The sequence below is a fragment of the Sus scrofa genome, chromosome 8 (assembly GCF_054392235.1).
Source record: "Sus scrofa isolate SSC_HxYL_T2T_F1_AM1 chromosome 8, Sscrofa_HxYL_maternal_Yorkshire_Landrace_v2.0, whole genome shotgun sequence".
NCBI classification, from domain to species: Eukaryota; Metazoa; Chordata; class Mammalia; order Artiodactyla; family Suidae; genus Sus; species Sus scrofa.
The window spans coordinates 87251070-87275541 of record NC_139390.1 but is presented as its reverse complement, the minus strand read 5'-3'; the positions used below and the strand labels follow the sequence as shown (position 1 = coordinate 87275541).

The 24472-nt window shown below is 38.9% G+C and overlaps 1 protein-coding gene across 18 annotated transcripts in view; it reads left to right on the top strand.

The window, feature by feature from the left end:
• Positions 1–24472, top strand: part of ARHGAP10 (Rho GTPase activating protein 10) — a 349411-nt gene that overhangs the window by 208313 nt on the left and 116626 nt on the right. For all 18 annotated transcript variants that reach the window (XR_014812815.1, XR_002346408.2, XR_014812818.1 and 15 more), the window contains 3 exons: positions 99–173; positions 6616–6703; positions 15453–15511. Coding sequence is in view for 13 of the 18 variants with exons in the window: in XM_084972711.1 (XP_084828837.1) it covers positions 99–173; positions 6616–6703; positions 15453–15511 (222 nt within the window). In the remaining 5 variants the exon portion in view is untranslated. The remainder of the gene's footprint in view (positions 1–98; positions 174–6615; positions 6704–15452; positions 15512–24472) is intronic.

The following is a 24472-nucleotide window of genomic DNA, read 5'->3' as shown; positions in this document are numbered from 1 at the left end:
TGCTAATGTGAGTGAGCAGAGATTCTAAGTGCAGCCCCTTTGTTGCCAACTTTTCGACTGTCTTGTGTTTTGCTAACATTTCTTCTCTCTTCCAATAGGTATAAACGACCAAGGATTGTACAGAGTTGTGGGGGTGAGTTCAAAGGTCCAGAGACTTCTGAGTATGTTGATGGGTATGCCTCTTTTCTAATCATTTTCCATTCCATGCATTATTTGTTTATATTTGTTGACTTTACAACTTAAGGTCTCATAGTGACATGCAGCATAGTTGGGAATCTGTTCTTTTTTTCCTGGAGTAGTTTTCCCTGAGCAGAGACGGTTGGCTCAGAGAAGTTGCTCAGTGTTGGCTCAGCACGGAGGATCCACTCCTGCTTTACTTACGAAGAAACAGAGGGAAAAAAGAACGCAGCTCGGGGAGGGGGACACGATTTCCCCTGCCTGCTTCTCAGGGGGAAGTAGCAGCCAGGCCTCTGTGATTTGCGTGGCTTCCAAGTTGCCCGTCCAGAGTCTTGACAGTACATTTGGTTGAACAAGACCCCTGGGATGCGCTCATTTTTGTGGAGCTTCCCAAACTGTCACTCGACAGCAAGGGTCTGATTCTCAGGGCTTCATTGGTATGCACGGTGGCTGGTTTGTCGTTGGCACCAGGCTCTTCTCCAGAGCCATGCATGCTCCATCTGTGCTGATAACACAGTGTTCTTTGGCATCGCAGACCAGGGGAAGCCAGAAAGTGAATTCATTTCATTACCCCAGACACCATGTGAATGACAAAGCGCTTTGACATTATGCTCTGCTGTCAGCTCAGTGCCACCTGTAAGATGCTCTGATTCTTCCCGCCACCCCCACCCCCAAAGCAGGCTGCGTCTTGAGGGTTGATGCTGACTCATCAGGCCTGGGGGGCCTTTGTGTCAAGCTAGTCTGTCCTGATGACCTTGTTTATATTACTTAATTTGCTATCTCATTTTAATTAATCAATATTACCACTGCCTCCTCTCCCCCCAGGTATTCTGTCAGTGAATTTAAACCTGTCGGCATCTTAAATCATTGTAGCTGGGACTCATTTTTAGGAAGCACACATCAAGACGAATAAAATCAGCCAAGATGTGAACAGATAGATAGTGTTCCTTGTTTGGCTGCTTTGGAATTCAGGTTTTAATGAGCAACAACCCCTCACACACACACACACACCCCTTTTTTTAGAGATTGACCATCATCATTTGGGGAGCCTTATTAGAATACATTTGCTTCCGTGAGCTGTTTTCATTTTCTGCCTCTCTGGTCTCACTTGGGTGTGCGGTCTTGGCAGTCAGATTTTCCTTTTCACCATTAGTGGGCTCCAAATTAAATAGACTCAGGTTGCCAGTGGTTCAGTAGCAGCTGGAAGAGCCTAATGGGACGACAGCATCTGCTTTTAGTTAATTTTAAAATTAGAAACACTTCCCTCATGGCCAAGATGGTGTTCTGATGATTAGAACTGGAAGGTTCTGTTGGTGTCAGGAGGAGAGATTTTGGCTGAACGGCACCCTGGGAGTGAACTGGTCCTAAGGATCCCAGCATTATTTATTGTGTTATCTTCCTGTTCATGTTCAAGGGCAGCTCGAATAAGCAGGTATCTCTGTGGTCACCCTGAGGTGTTAGGCTGTCTCAGAATTCCTTCTTAATCTCGTAAAAGCCCACCCTGGGCTCCGGTGGGAGTTTCTTCTGCTCATGGAAACGGTCCCAAGACAGTACTTAACTTGCAATGTGTTTAAAATATCTAAACCCTCAAAAATCCATGACCTGGAAAACCTTTTCACTTTCCTTGAGACTCAGGGTAGAGAAGTCCAGGACACAGGCATGACACGACCTCATTTAAGCTGCCGGCAGAGGAAAAGCTGTATTTTCAAGTAGTATCATTTTGCACACAGCGGAAATTAGGGAATTGACATACGGGAAAGATACTGACTTGTGGTTTTCTTATTAAGTAAAGGATTTATGGAACTGCACAGGATACATGTATTTCATTTGGTCTCTAAATAATTCCTAGTATGCATTTAAGATGGTCCATCACAAACTTTGCATCTTTATTAGCATTAATACCATGTTCTTGTTACTTTGTTACCAACTCAAACTTTAGTGCTTAACAAAATAGATTTATTCACTCTTTCCTAATAAACTTAAGATCTCCCTAAGATGTTTCTTTCTTCTCGATTCCGTAAGTGTTCAAGCTGAAATAACGGATATTGCTTCCGAAAAAGTGTTTCTGCATAGTTGTGTACATACTGTCCCAGAGAGATTCTTTCTCTCCAATGTTTCCCACCTCTCTACATTGTTTCAAGGTTATATATGTTAAAGAGAAAAAAACTGGGTGAGCCTGCCCAGATATTTAACTGTGCTCTTTGGTACCAATCAGCATTTTTTTCTCTCCAGTAAATAATGAATTCTGATAATTTTACCCATTTGTGGTACTGGGTAGCAATCTTTTAAAATTTATTTATTTATTTTACAAAACAACCTTTTTTGTTTTGAAATAATCTCAAACAGGCAGAAAAACTGCAAGTATGTTAATGGATTCCCATAATACCCTTTGCCCAGATTTATCAAGTTTTAACATTTTTAGGCAGTTGTTTTTTTAAAATATCTATTCTCCCAGATAATGTTTTATTTGCAATTTGAAGTTTTTCGAAGTACTTTTTATTTGTAATGCATTCTTTTCTTTGCAGAAATGAAAAATAACCTAACTTTTTAAGTATCTGAGAAAAAAGTTACAAGTCATTTTATATTTTTGACAGGAGCTTCTGTTTACTTTCCTTGGCTCTCTTTAGTTCTTGAGAGCTAAGTATTTACTTTGTCATTTTTCTATTATTGCCACTTTTACATAAAATATTTTTACATTTAAAATATTTTCATCATTCTTTAAATACTCATGTGTAAAAATGATGATTTCTAAGGGAAGGATGCATGCTTAATCATCTTGCATGTTTTCTTCACTTGTCTCTTTTTTTGGGAGCGTATTTTCACCCTTCACATTTAAGATTACAATAGGAAAAAATATTTCTCTGCATTCCTCCTCCTCCTCCTCTTTTTCCTCCTCCTCCTCCTCCCCCTTCTTCTTCTTCCTCCTTCCTCCTCCTCCTCCTCGTCTTCTTCTTCCTCTCCCCCATTCCTTTTTCTCCCTCCCTTTTCTCCACTGTTCCTTTCTTCTCTCCTCTCCACCATGCAGGAAATAGTAATGGCAGCTGGCCATAGATGGTTCTCTAAACAGACACATCATTTATACTCGTCCAGGTCAGGTCAAGGAGTGGGCAGCTGCCTTCCTTCCCTGGTGATGAAGATGTTTGCCTTCTAGGTCATCTTCCATCCTGGGGGCAGAGGCACTGGTCTGCTAGATTTGCCAGCAGCCTGCTAGCTTTGCCCTGGACCAAGCTTCGTAAGGTTTCCAAAGAACATGTCCCAGGGAATGGTTGCCTTCCTTCCCTTCATGGGTGTTTTTCTTTTCCTTCCTTCCTTCCTTCCCTTTATTTTAAATTAGAAACTTGGAGCAATTGCGGAAGGCAGGGAGAAATAGCAAAGAAGTGTCTTTGGGTTAGTCAGTTTTTGAGTAAGTGGGGTGAGAATGTGACAGATGAATTACAGTAGCTGTCGGCAGGTTGGAACTGAGATGAGTTAGAATTGTCCTGCATTCTTCCTTTTTCTCTGTTTTGGGGTGAAAGCAAAGCGGGGGGGGGGGAATGTCCTGAGAAAATGTGTGTGTGCTGGTGAATTCACTGTTTATTTCGAAGCCTCATTTGTAAAAACAGCTAGATGATTTTATCAGGACACATAGAAAGCTAGAGATAAAACTAATTTAAAAGAGTTTGACTTAAAAAATATTACCTTGCTTCTTTGTAGGACAGCTTTTTCACATGGATAGGGGTGGGGAAGTAAACTGATGTAGCTGAAAAAAATTCTGATGGGGGGGTTATAAAGAATAGTCTCAAAACTCATTCAGTCACTGGGCGTCTTCAAGTGCTTTGAAGTGGGACCCAGACAGTGTTGAGTAGGATGCCAGCACTTTGAGTTGGGCTGAAAATTTCCAGTTTCCAAAAAATGACTGCTGGTTATAGAATTATGATACATTTATCCCAATTAAATACCAGCTATTTGTATCTGTGCTTATTAGTTCAGGTTTTAAACTAATCCACGAAGTAGTGTCCTTGGCCAGAAAGGAAGCAGAATTTCTGCCTTTTTTAAAAATGATAAAATGTATTTTCAGATTGAACACTCTAATGGTGTTTTTAAGTTTGCATCCCAAATAAGTTATTAACAAAATTTGCGTAGTCCCAGTGCACCTACTGATTGTCAAGAGCTGCTAGGGGTGATTGAGTTATTTGAAAACAGTGAAAATTTAATAGAGAATTAGTACCATAGACACCATGTAGTCTTTGGCTTCTGATGTGACAGCTACTTTTTATTCCGTGAATTCAAAGGAGGGCTTATTTTTCTGTAGAAAGACTTTGATTCTCAAAATATAGAATGATCATTTGGTCGAAAGCCGAAAATAAAAGATTTCCTTTAGAAGCCTCCTGGATCTGAAAATGGTGATTTGCTGTTAGCAAGTTGATTGAAAATGTTATCTGACTTGTATGAGATTTAAATAATTGATTTAATGAGAGAGAGAATATTCAGTTACTGCAGTAATTGGTTGGCACAGCCTTTAGAACAGAATTATTTAGTCCTAGTTATAAAGGATTGTACCTTTAATCAGGGTGCTTAATTTGATTTCTTGAGTGTGTCTGTGGCTTGTCTGACAAGCTCAGTAACAAATGAGTTCTGAATTGTAGGAACTGATCAAAATGTAATCAGTGTCAATTGCCATTGTTGTACTTTATTGCCTATTGCTGTCAGTTGCTGTAATCAAGAACGGCTGAAATGCTTTAAAAAGTCTCCTGACTGTTGAGTAATTGACTTTATATGTATGATATTATGGCTGTGAAATCACCATCACTTCCTGTTTTACTTTATTTTCAAGAAGTTTGAGAATAGCATGGCTTTGTCACCCATCGTTCCTCATGCCCAAGCTGAAACTTTTTAAGTGGCATCTCATGACTTAAGCTGCTGTTCCCATTTGGACAGGATTTCCTTTTTAGAGCTGTAATTTAAAAAGCGAATACCAACAAGATGTTTTCTTCCATATATAGACAAATACAGTGAAAGGGAGGGGGAAAAAAACCCGCCTGAAATGACTAGGTTTTTTTGGGGGATGGTGGTGGGGTCTTAGTTGAAACACCATTCTAGAGTGAGAGAGAAATAAATCTCTTCCACAGATCTCTTCTTTTCACCTTTGTGTGCTTGCAGTGTAGACACTCAGGCAAGTTTCTGTTTGTTGGTAGATGTCATACATCATAACCCATGTACTGCTCCCTCCCCTTGGGGAGGTAGCTGCCACCGCTGAATGCTTATGATTTTGGTGACTCAGCTGTGGTAGTTACCTACTCATTTAATAATTTATGGAAATCTGGGTACATTCCTGGATTTGCTTTGATGCCCTCAATTGTTCCATGAGAGCGTTTATATCATCTTCATTGTACGGATGAAGAGCTGAAGTTCAGATAGATGTGGAGCTGACTTGCTTGGAGTGGTGAGGCTGGTTGGCACTGGGGTAAAATTTAAGCCCAAATTTGTCCCTCCCTGTCGCCAGCGCCCCACCTAGTGCAGTAGCCCAGCCTTATGAGGCTCAGAGATGCCACCATCCTTTCCTTTTATTTCAACCAGGACTGATTTTTTTCCTCTTCATAATTAACTTACTCCCTTCCCACCTCCTCTCCCTCCTCCTCTTCTTCTTCTTCTTCTTTTTTTTTTTTTTTAAGTGCTTGTTTTACATCTTCTTTAGAGCTTACTGGAGATTTGAAGGGGCATTTGGAAGAAACGCATCTTTAATGTACTTTTAGGACAAAGAAAAGGAGCTTGGTTTAGACTGAATATCAGAAGTGTTACACAGCGGCTTCTAGTAAATACCTGGATGAGTGTAGAGATTGTAATGTTAGTGGGAACGCTGTTTATGTTGCTCATAAAACATGTTTAAAGTTTGTGTCATCATATTTCTGTTTTGGTTGCCCACATATTAATCTTCAGAAAGGTAATATGATAAGTATCAACCTTCCACATGTGGCACCAGAGTTAGCATCCTTTCCCCCCACTTGTTGCTATTCTAGTAGTAATTTTGCCATCAAGGGTCTCCCTGTTTCCCTGTCATGAGCCAGTGTGACAGCAATCACACCACCTGAAAGAAATTAAAATATGTATAGATACTGCAAATGCCACATGCTCTAAGCCATGGCTATGGAGGAATACCTTATAATAATAATAGCAGTAGCTGGATGTGCTTTGCAGTTATGAATGTTAAAATGCCCTGTCCCTTTCTTCCCAGCCCCCAGCCCAACCATTACCCTTTTACTTCAGTCTCCACCACAGATTTTCAGAAGTGCTAGACGTGTCTGAGTAGTAGCACATGGCTTATCCGATTGTAAGAAATTGTGTGTCTTGTTTTTTATAGGAAACTTCAAAATTCATTATTTGTGGTTTGGTCATTTAAACATGGAAGCTTTGAATGTTCACGGTTTTAATGATTTTTTTGCTTCCTTGATTGCTTACCAGACGTGAAAACCTGCAATGAGGTGGACCTGGAGAATTCCCCAGACTGGGAGGTGAAAACCATCACAAGTGCCCTGAAGCAGTATTTGAGGTGAGTGCCTCTCAGTAGCAGAGGGAAGATCCTTAACACACAGCAAGTGCCAACTCTGCACATATATCTGAAAAGCCAAAGCTTATGAGGGAGAGAACATTTAAGAGGCATCTAATGATGTCCCAGGAAGCGTGGTAGGTAGTTGATGAACGTCAGTCGATGGATAAGCTGCCCCAGAACAGAACTGGACTAGACCTGGGTTTTGAAACAGAGTCTCCTGTGGATGTGAGTTTTTGGAACTAAATGCTCTGAAACAGTGAGGAAGAAGGCTGTGTATTACATTATATTCATTGACTTTTTAGGCTAAAATGAAGATGTTTTGGTTGAAATGTAAACCATTTGAACTCAAAAGCTTATAGTGATGACCCAGGTACCAAACTATTTGAGAAGTTTCCTTGATGAGGTTTTGTTTTTTGTTTTTGTTTTTGTGTTTTGGCCACACTCAACACATGTGGAAGTTCCTAAGCCAGGGACTGAACCCACAGCAGTGACCAGAGCTGCTGCAGTGACAACGCTGAATTCTTAACCTGCTACGCCACACAGAACTGCATGAGGTGTTTTTTTTTTTTTAAAGATAATCTTTGAGTTTTACATTTACTGTGGAAAATATTTAGAATTGAAATTAGAAAAGGTGCAGCATGTCTATGAGCATTAACCTTTCTTTAAAAAAGGAAAGGAATTGAGTGATGACAAACTCAAGGTCAGATGAAGGGCAAGACGTGGAGTAAAAGAACGGAAAACAGTCATGGCTTTAATTCTCAGGTTGATTTTTGTCTGACCGACAAATGTCCATGTTCCCTCAATATCAGTTCTTTTTAACCAACACAGAATTGTTTTATAGGTAAATGCTATTCGGGTTCTGATTCTAACGAGCACGTTAGAATCAACTTATTTTATGTATTTTCTATTTTTAAAACATATATTTAAAACATTTCAAATATATACGTGCAGAGAGATGAGTGTCATAACTCCTGCTTCTTCAGTTTTCACTATTTGACTCTTCCTGTTTCACTAGTTTCTCTACTGCCACTCTTTTTGGATAATACTTTCAAGATTTTCTAAAACATCATGCTGCTGCAGCCATAAATACTTGACCGTGTGTCTCAAAAAAGATAGACTTAAAAAAGGACAATGTAGAAAAGACAAAAAGAATATAATTATCATACCTAATAAAATTCATGCGATCTAGTACTCAGTCTGTATTCCATTTTTTTTTCCAAAAAAATCTTTTTATATTTATTTTTAAAATTTATTTTTTGGCTTCACCTGCACCATGGGGAAATTCCGTGGCCAGATATCAAACCCTCGCCACAGCTATAACAAGAGCCACAGCAGTGGCAACACCGGATCTTAACCTGCTGAGCCGTGAAGGAACTCCCATGTTTGTTTTAATTCCTGCTAGATTTCAACCATGTCAGCACATTTCATTGAGTCGATGTGTTTTAAGTTGTTACTGATCTGGACAGTGCCCCTTCCTTCTTCCCATCCCCAGTCCCAACCCCCCAGCTTTTAACGTGTTGATGAACCTGAGTCATTTTCTAAAATAGAGTTTTCCACACTTTTAGGTATGGCTGTGGTAGTATTCTCATGGTATCACTTAATAGATTTCTGTTATGTATCTATCGTATATCCTATAAGCTCATAATTAAAGCTATAGGCATCATTAAATTCAGGTTCAACTTCTGTTTATTCATTAATTACAAGAATACATCAGAGCAGCACTGTGTTCTTCCTGTTGCCTTACTCTGTCAGGAAGCCTGTGTTGTCTGCTTGTGTTGTCTACGTTTTAAGGAAATTAAACTTGATCAGTGGGTTTAGGTGTGTATTGCCTATTTTCAAGTGTTTTATTTTACAAGACGTCTTTGCCACTGTTTGAGATTTTTTTTCCTTAAACTTTAAGTACAGTTGGTCCCCCTGTATCCATAGATTGGTCCCATATTCCTGGATTCAGCCACTGTGGATGGGGTAGTATGGTTACAATCCACAGTGGGTTGAATCTGTGGATACACAGGTCTGATTCTAGAATTTGAGGAGTTCCTGTCATGGCTCAGCAGTTAACATATCTGACCAGCATCCATGAGGATGCAGGTTCGATCCCTGGCCTTGCTCAGTGGGTTAAGGATCTGGTGTTGCTGTGAGCTGTGGTGTAGGTCGCAGACCCGGCTTGGATCCTGCATTGCTGTGGCTGTGGCACAGGCTGGCAGCTATAGCTCCAATTTGACCCCTATTCTGGGAGCCTCTATATGCTGTGGGTGTGGCTCTAAAAGGCAAAATAAATGAATAAAAAAGTAGGTAAGTAAGTAAGTAAATAAATAAATAAATAACTGACTCTAGAACTTGAGCACCTGCAGATTTTGATATCCAAGGTGGGTCCTGGAACCAATCCCTGCTGATAACAAGGGATGACTTTATATTATCATTATCCCTGATCTACAAAGGGGTAAGATTAAGGCTAAATCTACATGCTTGTGTCTCACTGGCCACTGAGAGTGACTAACTGGTTTAGAAGAGGAGTATGGTAATATCTCGTTTGCTTCCACCCTGGGCTTGGCTGTAAGCTTCCTGAAGATGGACATCTTGTCTGGTTGGTTCATTGTAGTATCGCCAGCATCTAGAGCTGACCCTGTCATTCAAAGATGAGAGCAATAGTTCTGAGGTGGGGACAATTTTGTCACCCCTCTTCCCAGCCCAGGAGCTGTTTGGCAATATCTGGAGATATTTTTTGTTGGCAGGGTTGCTGAAGAGGAGGTGCCACTGGCATCTAGTAGGTGAAAGTCAGAGATGGACTGTTGAACATCCTACAGTGCAAGAGGCAGCCCTCCTTTGTCCCCAGATGTCCAAAATGTCAGTAGTGCTGAGACTGAGTGCCTGTATTGGATGGATGATGCAAAGAATGGGTGAATGATATTCAAATATAATGAATTGTGAGAGTTCCCTGGTGGCCTAGCAGTTAAGGATCTGATGTTGGCATTGCTGTGGCATGGGTTCAATCCCTAGCCTGGGAATTTCTGTATGCCTGTGGGCACAGCCACAAAAAAAAAAAAAAAAAAAAAAAAAAAAGAGTCGCATTTGTTAACTTGACCAGCAAAGGAGGTAGCTTTCAACCTGGTTTATTACTATTTGGTTCATTTATGCCTGGGACAGTTAAATGGATTGACCAAATGATTCCGTTATTGGTGGAAATCTAAGGGCAAAAATCCATTTCTTTTGTAGTAAATTGCATTTTTTTTTTTTCTTTCCTGCTTCACGTGGTTCTTTTTTTCCTTGTTGGGGAAGTTAGTTTAATAAACTGGAGGATCTTTTTATTCAGTACCTAGAATTTCTTTTTGATTCTTTGTCTCTCTAAAGTTTCTTCTTGCCCCTGGTCTTGTGTTGCTTTTGTCTTTTTTCTCATTACCTTGCCTCAAACTATTGAATTCCACTTTTAAGCAGACATTGCTTACAGAAGAACATTATGAGATGCTCTTATTAATATAACCTCACTCCTAACAATGTACCCATTCTCCCTGAATGTGATAAAATGATTATCATAAAATGGCAGATGCCTTGGGGAGATTTGAAAGTCAGTTTGCCCTTCTTTCCCGCTGTTACTTTTAGCAACTGAAAATACAGCCATTAGGAGCTCATTGATACTTTTCCTGGTGGTGCACCAATGCAAAAAACTAGGGTATTTATTGACCTTCATTTTGGCTACCTGGTTATAGTCTGAATAAGCATATTTCTTTCAGCACAAGTGTGATGGTCAAGGGCCAGGGCTCAGGAGCCAGCCTGTGTTCCAGGATCCCAGCTCCATCACTTAGGGCACTAGGGCACGAGGCTGCAAATAGCTTTTCTCACCAAAGAACTTGGCACTCTTGAATTCTTTTTGCTGCAAATACTGGATTGGAGGTTGAAGATAGAAAGGAAATAGCCCACCTCCCTCAAACACTAAACTAGAACAAGAAGTAAGCCCTCCAGTGTCTGGGAGATAGAAAAAGATGTGCCATATACCCATTATGGCATCTCCCTCTTTCTTCTACTGACTTGATGCAAATTAAGCAAGCAAACAACTTTTAGTTGTTGAGGAGACTAAATACCAGCCCTCTGGTTGATTTCCTGTCTATTCAGCCCATGATTTTGATTTCCCGTAACATACTCAGCATTTTTCCATTGCGAGGGAACAGATGAACAGTTTTGTGTAAGGTTTGTAGTAAAATGATGTTACCTGGAAGAAACTTTTAAAGCCTGGAAATGGGAATGGGACGTTTTGGGAAGAAAATGCCAGCTTAGTGAATATTATGTTTCATATCCCCAGACAGATCACAACGAGTGACAGAGAGAGGCAGCTCCTATTGGGTGGGAAGTTGACAAATACCATGACTCATATGATAAATTTTATCTAGGGGAACTTATCATTTTTATTATTGCTTCCCCAACATTAACAACACTTAGTGGTAATTTTTTTATGTCACATCGCCTGGCTAGACATACAGCAACAGTATAAGTATCCTGTAGAAGACACTTGGCTACAAAGTTATTTTTATTGCAAAAGAAATGATCTTTCTGAGATTTCTAAGTGTTCTTTTACCCCTTTGTTTTCAGAACTTTGTGACTTTCATTCTCTGACAGATTAGCATTTTCCTTCATTGCTCCTTCCTGCTTGTCCAGAGTTTGAAATGAAACCAAAGGTTTGCTTCTGATTGCTTCTTCTTTTTCTTGATTGAGGCTGTGTTGTCATTCCTTTTATTTTTCTTCTTTAAGTGAGAGTGTAGGGGGTGAGGTCAGGAGGGAGAGAGGAAATAAGGGATCAGTTTTTCTTCATTAGTGCTTTAAGGTTTAGTTTTGGTGTCAGCAGTTTTCTGTGTGTGTGTGTGTGTGTCCGCAGCATCAGAAGTTGTAAGATAAAAATGGCAGCTACAGGATGGGAGGGATTAGATTGACGGTGGGAGGGATTAGATCGATGGTGATGAAGGGTACAAACTTGTAACAAGCAGTAAATGGACCATAGAGATCTAATGCACTGGATCATGAATGTAGACAATAATAGTATACTGTGGTTATGCAGTGTGATAAATATTGCTACATCAATGATCACATCACAGTATATGCATGTATCAAAATAACACACTCTACACCTTAACATTAACAGTGTTCCAAGTGGAATTTATTCCATAAAAAATGGTTTGTAGGCAACATAATCTGTAAATATATTTTTGTATTTCTGTCTTATTAAACAGTTTCATCGAAGTGTGATTGACAATCATGAAACTGGGTATCTTTATAGTATACATTTTGATAAGTTTGCTGCATGTGTACATCTGTGAAAGCCATCAACAGAATCAAGATGGTGAACCTGTCCATCATCCCCAAAGTTTCCTCAAGCCCTTCTGAACTCCTTCTCATCCCTCAGCCCTGGGCAAACCAGTGGTCTGCTTTCTATCCCTATACACCCTCTTGCATTGCCTATTATTTCATTTAAATGGAGTCATGCAGTATGTTCTTTTGAAAACCTGGGTTCTTTGACTCCGCATAAGTAGTTCATCTGTGTTGCAGCAAGTACCAGCAGTTCATTTCTTCTCGAGGCTAACTAGTGTTCTGATTTATGGAGACACCACAAATTTCTTGTTCATCCATTTCATCATGTAGTGGATATTTGGGTTGTTTGTAGCTTTTAGTTATTCTAAATAAACGTACTAAGAACCTTGGTGTCTAGATCTTTGAGTGATCATAGGCTTTCCTTGCTCTTGGGTAAATCCTAGAAGAATAATGCCTGGATAATATGATAGTTTATGTTTAACTTTTGAGGAAACTGACAAACTTTTTGCCAAAGTGGTTGTATTTCTTTCCATTCCCACTAGGAATGTTCAAGAGTCCCCTTCTTTTGATTTTAATTTATTATTTTTTTTTCTTTTAAAAATGGCTACACCTGTGGCATATGGAATTTCTGCGTGAGGGGTTGAATCAGAGCCGCAGCTGCAGGTCTACACACCACAGCCACAGCAGTGCCCAATCCAAGTCACATCTGCAGCTTACACCACAGCTCATGGCAATGCTAGATCCTTAACCCACTGAAGGAGGCCAGGGATCAAACCTGAATCCTCATGGATACTAGTTGGGTTTGTTACTGCTGAGCCACAAGGGGAACTCCTAAAATTTTTGATAAAGTAAGATTTATCAGTTTTTATGGACTATACTTTACGGACTGTACTTTTGCCTAATCCAAAGGCACAAAGATTTTTTTTCTTTAGGTTTTCTTCAAGAAGTTTTACAGTTTTAGGTTTTATTCCTAGATCTGTCATCTATTTTGAGTGCTTTTTTGTGTAAGATATGGAGTATGGATCCTTGTTCACTTTTGAATATGGATGTCCAGTTGTTTCAGTAACATTTGTAGGAGAAACTATCCTTTCTTCCCTGAAATGTCTATTGCGATGATCTTACATTTTTTCTTTTTCGGTTTGCTAGTCTGATGAGTTGTGTTGACTTTATTGTAATGTTCAGGCAGTGTTGCTTTTATGTGATTAAACTCAATGGGGTCATGATGTAATATCCTTTTATTTATCTTGTTGAATTCCATTTGCTAACTTTTTTTTTTTTTAGAAGCTACATCTACATTCATGAGTAATATCAGTCATGTTGTAATGTCTTTAATTTTGGTACTGGGGTAATGTTGACATCAAAGATGAGTGAGAAAATATTTCCTCTTATTTTTTGAGGGGAAGGATTTGTATAGAATTGGTGTTATTTCTGCTTTAATTGTTTAGTAGAGTTCACTAGTGAGGTCATCGGGGCCTAGAGTTTTCTTGCTGGCAATATTTTTAAATAATACAAATTCATTTTCTCTAAAAGATGTGGGTTACTTATTTCTCAGTTTACCTGTTTCTTCTGAAATAAGCTTTGGTTGTTTGTGTCTTTCAAGACACCTGCCCATTTCATCTGAATTGTTGAATTTGTGGGCGTAAAATTATTTGTAATATTTTCTTTCTTTTTTTTTTTTTTTAATACCTTAAGAACCTGTAGCAATTCTTCAGTCACCTTTATTATTCCTGACATTGGTAATTTGTGTTTTCTCTTTTATTTCTTAATTACTCTGGCTAGATTTACCAACTTTATTATTTCAGAGAGCTACTTTTAGATTCATTTATTTTTCTCTACATAATTGATTTCTGTTCTGATCTCTGTTTCTGTTTCTCTGCTTATTTTGGGTTTAATTTACTCTCTTTTTTTTTTTTTTTCCGGCTGTTGAGGGTACAAAGTTTAAGACTTTTTTTTCCCTCTAACACAGGTACTTAGTGGTATAAATTTACCCATGAATTCTGCTTTACTGATATCCCTTAAATGCTAATATGTTGTATTTTCATTTGTATTCGATCCAGAGTACTTCCCGATTTTCCTTTCTTTGAAGTTTTCTACATACATCTGGTTATTTTTAATTCAATTTTATTATAATCAGAGAAGTACGCTGTATAAATTGAACCTATTTAAATTTATTGAGATTTGTTTCATGGTCCAGAATATCCTTATCTTGATAAGTGTTTCATACATGCTGGGAAAAAACTGTATTTCTGTTGCTTTTGGATGGAGTGTCATTTAGGTGAAGGACATACCAATTAGGTGAAGTTGGTTGATAGCTTTGTTCAAATCTTCTGTATCCTAACTGATTTTCTCTTTGTTTGTTCTATCCATTACTGAAACAGGTATTTAAATTTCTAGCCATACTTGTGGATTTGTCTATTTCTCCTTGTAGTTGTATCAGTTTTCACATCATGTCTTTTGAAGATCCTGTTATTAGACCCATTAACATTTAGGATTGTTATGTCTTCTTGATGAATTGACCTTTTGTCAATATGAAATGACCTTCTTTGTCCCTGGAATTTTTCGGGGCTTTTGCATATGTTTTACATTTCTCTGTGTATCTTTGATTTATTTTTACAGCATTTGAAGAGGAGTTTCTGGGCTACATGATTTAAACATTTTAAAAGTTTTTATCTTTTATCTTGCCAGATTGCCCTCCAGAAGTGTTTATAGAGTTTGGAGATCTTTTAAACTTTAAGATATGTATAAATACTGATTGAACTTTAACATTCTGTTGATCACAGGGTAATAGCTACCACTGATGTAATATGTTCTGTAGAAAATTAAGATGATGTGGGTGTTTTTTTCTTTTTTTCAAGTTGTCATCAATTTTATTTCATCTGTCTATTGTTTCATATGCATAAATCAAAATTGGATATTATATGTTTATAATACAGATGGAAGAGGAGAGGATTTGATTTCTTTAAGTTTGCTCGATCTTTTCATATATTTTTTGTGTGTGGCATCTTCTGTTAGTATCCTAGGGTTGGTTTTCAAAATTACATGCTTATATTTGGTTGGATAGAATGTTTGATTTTGAATAAGTTAATATGTGGAAGGAAGTTTCTTAAATGAAATCAGATGTTTGTAAAGGTACTTACCACGATTAAATATGAAATTCTATGTGCTTAGATCTAATATGTATTTTTTTGTGGCTGCTTAAGCTTTGATGGTGCCTGGTGCAGATATCACTTAATAAAGGAATCCACTTGAATTAATGTATCTTTTTTGATATGTAAAAGTATTTCCTAGGGAAGTTTCCCATATAAACTAAGAAATGCATAACATATTATTATTAAAAAATCCTTTTTCTATAAATTTTTTAAAATAAAAAAACCTTTTATAAAAAAATGTATGCAAAAAAGCGGTGACTTGTTTGTATTTGTTTGGTAATTCCGAGCTGTTCTTTTCATTACAGGAGTCTTCCAGAGCCCCTTATGACCTATGAGTTACATGGAGATTTCATTGTTCCAGCCAGTAAGTATCTGTAGAGGTGATAGAAACAGTTTTGTGGTTGATTCTGTGTATAAACTAAAATTTCCACATGAAACATTTATCCTTAGGTTATTGTAGTCTGTGTTAAAAATGGAAATCACTTTAGGAGGAGTCATCCCCCCTTTTAGAAGATGAAAAAATGGACAATTAATATATTCATTCATTCATAGATATTTATTTATTGCCTACTGTGTGCTAGTCGCTGTAAATAATGAATAGGTAGAGCCATGAGAGGATTTCTGACCCCAGGAGCCCATTCTCCAGCAAGTGTTGGGGCACACCCACCTCTTCCTGCCACTTAATGGATAAAATGGCATGAGCGAAGTGCCATGGGGACACAGAAGTGTTTAACTTGCAAAAGGTTGAGGTGATCAGCAGATTTGGATAGATTAACAGGTTGGGAATGACTTCACACAGAAGGATAATTTAGATGGAAATTACAGGCAGGAGGAATATGATGAGCTAATGCCAGAAGCTCACACAATATTTGGCAGAGAGTGAATTATATGTGATAAAATGTTAAATGAAAAGGGCTTATAGGTGGTAGAATTTTAATTTGGGACTAAATGTTTGGGGAGGCATACTCACGTGAGGCTTTCTGTTTTCTCTCTATTACACACATCAGTTTTAATTTATTTTTTATTTATTTATAATGATTTTTATTTTTATCATTATAGCTGGTTTATAGTGTTCTGTCCGTTTTCTACTGCAGACAGCTCAGTTTTTATATTCGACAGGTGGTGTTTAAACAACATAGTCTTATGAAATATTCTGGTGTTAGGTATTTAGTAGTTAAGGAAGTGAAGGTTGAGACATGTTAAGTAACTTGCCAGTTTATAGAGATCTTTATTTAAAATTGAAAACCCCATTTCCACTGGCTAAAACCTGCAGTATTGGTTTTCACAGGTGCACTGACAGTAGCTATAATTGTGTTTTCATTTCCTTTTATTTTTTTCCCTTGGATGTATTCCATAGTTTAATCCATTGAAAAACTTAGAACAGTCCCTTTGGGTCCTGTATTATGGCTGCCCAAACATTACTTTAAATCTTATCTTCTTGTGAGGTCCTTGCTTCAGCCAGGATGGGAGTTTCTAGAAGGTTGCAGAAAAAAGCAATGGGTCAGCCTGGTTAGACTTCTTCATGTAAAACAGGCATTCAGAAAAGGCAAAAATATGGTTCTATTCACTTTTGTTTTCACATGGAAGAGGTTTTTATTTTATTTTATTTTTAAGGGAATTTGTGTGATCAAGGAAGTGGGGGAAAGTTTTCTTGGCAAAAACTCAAGCAAATGCTTAGTTGTTTTGATTTCTTCCCTGTGGCATTTTTGGCAAGCTGGGGAAAGAGAAATTAAAATCTAGTTAGAGGACAATTGTTTCATGTTGTTTGCCTTAGAGACTGGAAAAAGCAGAGAGTGCCAGTTTTAATCTAGAATCCTTGGACCATTGGAGAAAGATAAAGTGATTATGGAATAAAGTTTGAAATTACCACAAGGTAGTATCATTATCACGCCTCGGAACTGAAGCCAGCCTGTTAGAAATTTTAGCAATGATGTAATGTACCAGAAGAACGCTTCCTAAGAGGTAGGAATTTATAAGTGGTAACTGAGTCCATGGTGCCAGGAGGTGAGTTTCAAGAGTATGTTGGGGCCATCCTTGGACAATGTGGATGAAAACATTGTCTAGTGATGATATATGGTAACGTCCCCTCCTGGACCAATAGCTTGTGTTTTGCTTCCTGACTTTAGGGGGAATCTGTCATACAATCTTCACAGTGATTTGAAGAATAGGTCTGTTCCCAAGAGATACTGTAGCTCCTGTAATTATTGGCAGGTATTTGCACCTAAGTGCAGCTACAGTTGGCCTGGGACCTATAGTTAGCTTGCTGAGTGGGAAAAATGTACGGATATTAAATGGGTGCATTTTAGTGGCCAACACTCCCAGGGTAGACTTTAATTTTTTATTTGACTCTCTCTTCTCTGTGCTCACGGTGTCTCTTTAGAAGGTCTGCTCCTACACTCTTTCGTATCTTTTGTCCTTTTAAATGTTAAGTCGCACAGTCCCAGACATCAGGTGGCCAGCATTAGTTTCCTCTTGAATATTGTTGGAAACTTGGATTGTGGTTAAGCCATCATTTTCCATTAATGATGGTGGAGAGTCCCTTGTTTCGCTGAAGTGTCTTAGCTGTGCGACTGCTAAAATTATCAGGCATCACCAGTCTCTGTTCCCGCCTCTCACACCAGCATGGAAACTAATTTTTGATTCTTCTCAGTTCTGTGCGGTAGCTTCCATCTGTTCTGTGGTGTTCAGATGGTCTTTCCCCCCAACCCCCTGCTGTGAGTTGGGAAGATTTCTTCTTGGTCCCTTCATTTATTTTTTTTCTTCAGTTTCTTTCTTATAGAGGTCTTTTGAGACCACGGCAGTTAATTTCTGGAGTGTATGATACAAATAGGAATTTTCTTTCTTTGTTGTCAGCACAGAAGACAAGCCTTTTTTTGTTCCTCATTCTTAAAAAAAATTGGCTGTTCAATGTTGAATGCATTGAGAAATTTAAAAACAATTTTTTTTTTCTTAGAGAAAGTTAAGAATGTCCAATAAACCTTTTCAGCTGAGGCAGTTGACTTAAAATTGCTAAAAGGAACTGGAGACCGTCTGTCTAGGAAAATCACTCCTGTGTGTCTCTTGTATTCAAAACACAGAACACTTCACTTCCGGTCACCAAATGTGTGGGTTGTCCCCACTGCAGCCAGTTCCGTGGTGCCAGCTGAGTGTGCTGTGTTGGATTCACTTTGGATTCTATCTACCTGGAGTTAAGTATTTGATCCCACAAGTTAAGGGCTCAGTGCTGCAAGACCGCCCCCACTGCAGACACCAGTCCTAACTCCCAGGTCACTGCTGGTACTTTTGACTGACTGGCTAGAATTTGGCCTTCTCACAACCCCCACCTTGGGTCTGAGAACTTGCTAGAGTGGTTTATACAACTCAGGGAAACATAGATATCAATTTACCAGCTTACAGTGTAATAAAAGATATGATAAAGGACACAGATGAACAGTCATATACTCAAGATGAAGTGCAGAAGTCTCCTGAGTGCAGGAACTTTTGTCCCTGTGAAACTGGGGTGTGTCACCCTTCTGGCACATAGATATGTTCATCCACTTGGAAGCTCTCCAAACCCATGGAGCTAGTGGGGTTTTTATGAAGACTTCATTCTGCAGGCCTGATGGATTATTACCTCCATTTTGAGCCCCTTTCCTTTCTCCGGAGAATGGTGGCTAGACTTGAAAATTTCATGGCTTGATCTCTTTGGTGACCAGCCCTCCATCGAGGAGCCCAGCCAATGTCACCTAATTAAAATAAAAGATGCTCTTATTGCTCCCCAAATTCCGAGGGACTTAGGAGCTCAATGTCAGACATTCCTATCACTCAGGAAACTGCAGAGCTCCTAGGAGCCCTGTGTCAGGAACTAGAAATACCAGAACAAAATACTAGAGCACCTCCATTTACAAGGGACCAGGACAGAAACCAATGTACATGTGTTTCTTCTTATTTCATACCATCCATCTCGCGAGAGAATCTAATGGGCTTTTAGTATGGAAAGTCATAAGGTGAAAACACACTTTGCATGGTCCATGCAGGAATGTGGAAGTTTGTGCCACCTGGGAAAGGCTGGTAGGCATCTCTCTGGCTGTATTACTGCATGATATTTATCACCTTTTGAAATTGACAACACTATTGGCCTGAACCTGGCCAGAATCTAGATTGGGACTTGAACCCACAGTTTTAAATTAGAATCACTCTCCCGGTGTCTGGACTTACTGAAGTTCGGGTTCTTCATGCCTCCACACAGAAGGAATTCAGTGAGAGACAAAGTGATAGGCAAGACATACATTTATTAAGATAGGACGCTTGTGAGAGATGCAAGTGGGCAGGCAAGAAGGCCCTGCCCCCAGGACCAGGTGGGCTACAGTTTTTCATCCAAGGGGCGTGGGGATGGGAAAAGCCTGCCTCTTCTTCTTTCTTGGAGTAGTTCCTCCTTGGTATCCAGTAAGAGAGTCTTTGACCCTATAAGGTCAGACTAGGACTGTCAGGGTGCTTATTCAAATCATTGAATGGGTGGTCCTTAAATTCCTGCCCTTGGTCTGAACCTAAATTCAGGCCTCACCCCATTCCCCACCCAATGGCCTGGGGCACATCTCACACCTCCACTAGTCAAGCAAGCCTGCCTTCTTCTGATGGCTTTCTTGAGCAATTATTAACTTGCAGTGATCTCCCAAAGCTCCCTAGGTTTCCCTCTCTGTCTATAGTCCCTTACTGGGGCTCCTACAACCACCTGTGCCTACTCTATCCCCATCACTTTGAGAACACTGCAGTTCATAGTGTGTGTCTCCACCTTTCTGGCTCCCAGTCCTTGGTGTATCATATTGGTAAGACTTGGACCCATGCTTCAGAGTTAGACTCACATTAAGCTTAGTTGGAAAGTGCCAGCTGAAGCCTGGATGCCTAATATGGCTTCACGCAAAAAATTTCTGTCCCCCGAACCAGAACACTTGTCTCGCTGGGTTCAGTGTGGTTTCTTCCTGTAGTCAGGTTTCCTGGGGAGCAAAATCATAATCACTAAGTTCTTTAGTCATTTATGATAAAAAAAAAATAAAACTATTAAAGGATCCAGGGTCCTGGCCTTTGCACTGGACAGTGATCCTTGTTGGTGACCTGCATGAGAAATAAGAGAGAATCATGTTGTGTTAGTGGGGAAGGACTTGGAAATCTGGAAGTTCAAGGAGTTGGAGGCTTAATGGCATCAAGTTGTCCTAGCCTGATATACTCAGTTTCTGGTGGATGGGGAATTCCACGGGAGAACCGGAATACTTGATGTCTGTTAACTGAAGCCCCTTGTCTCTTGGGAAGTGCTTGAATGGTTAGTGCTAATGCTTTCCTAAAACCTAAGTATAATTGACTTGTGACATTTAAATATTGAATTGAAATTTATCTGTCTGGGTATCTTTGATAAGCTCCAGTAAGCTATCATCACATGACCTTTTTCAGTCTCTGTTAGTTGGCTCAGCAGCATAGCAGATAGACTGTAAGTGTTGTAGATGCTGATTTATGCTTTCACAATTAAAAATGCTTTTGCTATTACAGTAAACTCCCATCCCTGGCATATGGCAGGAATTTGGTGTTATGATTAATTCAGTATCTCAGACTTTAAAAAGTTAGGCCTTGCATTCTTTGTCAATTTATATCAATTAAAATATAATGACATGCATATAGCATAAGCAACTGAAGATAATTTATCTTAGAAACCTCTTTTTGATCGAGTACCTTAGAGGTAATGTTGTAGCCGCATGAAAATGGCCATTAATAGAAAGCTTTGATGAGTGTTAAAGTGAAACAAAATGGAGAAGCAGTAGTTTTACTTTAAAAGCCTTACTTGCACAAATTCTTCTCTTTGGAAGATGAGGGAAAAAGTGGCCTTGAAAAAATGTGTGTGTGATTTCAGATGAGATGGGAGTGAGTTGGTGGGAGAGGGACTCGAGAAAGGAAGTGGAAGGTTTTGATTCTATTTTCCAAAACTGAGTCTAGTATTTTTAGACATGAAGGACTTTATTTTTAGAAGGTGGGAGGCTATTTCCCCGTCTTGTGTTGCTGCGTAAGTAATAAATAAAAAAAATACCAAAATTAGATTTTCTTTGGAGAAAAGGTGGTTATTCACAATAAACTGGACACATGAGTTAGAAATGGTGTTTTAGTGCAAGGTTTTCAAAAATTTCAGTTGTTGAATGTATGCAATTCTTATCATAGGTGATTATCGTTTTCTTCCTTTGGAATTTTTAATCTTTTTTTCAGAGTCCCTGCTTTAATTTTATCTTGAACTGAAATTGTTATTATGTTTTTATTGTTTTCATTTTTTTCCAGCATTGATTTAGTTAGGCATTATCTTGGTTTTGACTCCAGATTAAAATCTTGATTACAGTTTATCACCTAACTCTTTGGATCATTATACTTTCATTTTTGATGACAAATATAGTCTGTATCTGAGAGTCTTTTATTATCTAACATGATTTGATTGTGCCTTTATCATGTGCCTTTTTATTTCTTTCCTTTTTTTTTTTCTTCCTCTCCCTTAAGTAACAATGTATCCTGCTTTGTAAAATCTCATTCTTCCATCTCAAACACTACTATTCACAGTGCAAACTGCAACAAACTTAACTTTACAAACACTGGAAGCAACCTAAACGTTCATAAAATTGATGATGGAGTGCATTTAATGACATCATGGAGAGATGTCCATTATGTATTAAGTGAAGTAGGTTGTTGGATCATCTCATTGCAAAAAAGGAAGGAAAACTCTGAAAGGACTACATTTAAAAGTTAGTAGCATAGTTACTCTGAGAACAGCATGGAGGTTCCTTAAAAAACTAAAAATAGAGTTATCATATGATCTAGTATTCCCACTCCTGGGCATGTATCTGGAGAAAATGCTTAATTTGAAAAGATACATGCACCTCTGTGTTACAGCAGTGCTAGTCACAATAGCCAAGACACGGAAGCAGCCTAAATGTCCACTAACAGATGAATAGATAAAGAAGATGTGGTACACACACACACACACACACACACACACACACCGGAATATTATGAAGTGATAAAAAGGATGAAATAATACCATCTGCAGCAGTGTGGATGGACAGACCTAGAAATTGTTATACTAAGTGAAATAAGTCAGAGAAAGAGAAATACCATGTGATATCACTTATATGTGGAATTTTAAAAATGATAAAATGAACTTACAAACTAGAAACAGCCTCACAGATATAGAAGAGAAATTTACGGTTACCACTGGGGAAAGGAGGGAGAGGGAAAAATTAGGACTTTGGGATCGACAAATACACTCTAGTGTACATACAGTGGATAAACAACAAGGACCTATGGTATAGCACAGGGAACTATATTCAATATCTTTTAATAACTTATAATGGAAAAGAATTGGAAAAAGAATTTGAAAAGTTACTGGCTCATTTGAGGAGGAGATGTATTGTGAGTAACTTCAAGCAGCTTTTTGTTGAAACATGGCAAATGTGCCATATAATAAATGGACAGTTTCATGAATCTTCACCGAGAAGATAGCCGTGTAGTTAACCCTCAGATCAAGAAATAGAACATTGTCAGGACCCAAAGGGACTTCTTCACACCCACGTGGTCACTCTCCAGCTCCATGCCACGTGAGCCTGCACCTGACTTCTGATAGCCTTAGGTGAGGGTTGCTGCACTTGATCTTTAAGTAAGATAGAAGATCCCAGTACATCTGGCTCCTTTTACTGTCTTGTGAGATTCATTCCTCTTGAGTGAATCAGTGGATCAGTCACTCGCTTCAGTGCAGTATTCCATGGTATGGACAGACCGCCATCTATTGGTTCTGCTCTGGATGGGTACTTGACTTGTTCCAGTTTTGCACTCTTAACAAGAGCGCTACTTCTGTGAACATTCTCCTGGTGTGTCCATTAGTGAATGGTGCTGTGACTGGAGTTTTTGGATCTTTGGGGACGTGTGTGTTCAACATCAGTAGGTTATGCCTAACAGTTCTCCAGAGTGGTTGAGCGTTCAGTTGTTCCCACCTAGCTGGTGTCTGACAGTTCCAGTTGCTTGCCAAAGCATAGTATTCACTTAAAGCCATCCTGATGTGTGTATAGGAGTCCTTTATTGTGGTTTTAACTTCTATTTTTCTGATGACTAGTGAGGTTCAGTGCTTTTTCCATACATGTATTGGTTAATGGCTATGCCCTTTCATGAAGTCCCCGCTTCACACTTTTCCCTGTTTTTCTTTTGGGTTATCTCTTTTCTGATTGGTTTGTAGGAATTCTTGAGAGTCTGACTACATGTTCTTTCTCACTCTATATATTGAGGATGTTTTAGTGACTTTTTAAATCAAATATTATTCTTATCTCCGTTTTCTACAATTTTAGCAGAGCAGATATTTAATTTTTACAGTAATGAGATGGTGAAACTATTATCATTTTGGAAAAACCAAATTCCCTAAGTCAAGCAGAGAAAGATAAATACCATATGATCTCATTTATTTGTGGAATCTTAGAAAGAAAAAAAAAAAAACCAAACCAAAGAATATGTTTATAGATATAGATCTAGATTGGTAATTCACAGAGGTGGGAGTTGGGGGTTGGGTGAAATGGGTGAAGGGAGTCAAAAGGTACAGACTTGCAGTTATAAGCTAAATGAGTCCTGGGGGTGTCATGTTCAGCATGGTGACTGTAGTTGACCATACTGTATTGCATGTTTGAAAGTTGCTAAGAGAATAGATCTTCAAAGTTCTCATCACAAGAAAAATATCGTCACTGTGTGTGGTGACAGATGTTAGTTAGATATTGTGGTGGTCATTTTGCAATGTATATAGATACCAACTCATCATGTTGTACTCCTGAAACAAATACAGTGTTACCTGACAATTATATGTCAATTAAAAGAAACTCCACCAAATTCCCCTTCTTAATCTGCTTTGCCTTTCTTCCCCCTTCCCTTCAGTTGCTCGATTTTTGAACCATTGGTCTGAAATCCTGCTCTCCCCACCCTCTTCAGCAGCTCACGCTTTAAATTCCTTATTTTGGGGAGTTCCTGTCATGGTTCAGTGGAAACGAATCTGAGTAGTATCCAGGAAGACTCAGGTTTGATCCCTGGCCTCGCTCAGTGGGTTAAGGAGCAAGTATTGCTGTGAGCTGTGGTGTAGGTCACAGATCCCATGTTGCTGTGGTGTAGGCTGGTGGCTACAACTCTGATTTGACCTTCAGCCTGGGAACCTCCATATGCTGTGGGTAGAGCCCTAAAAAGACACACACACACACACACACACACACACACACACACACACACACACACATCCCTATTTTCGTAAAAAGCCGTAAAAGAGAATGAATTGATGCCATTTGCAGAAACG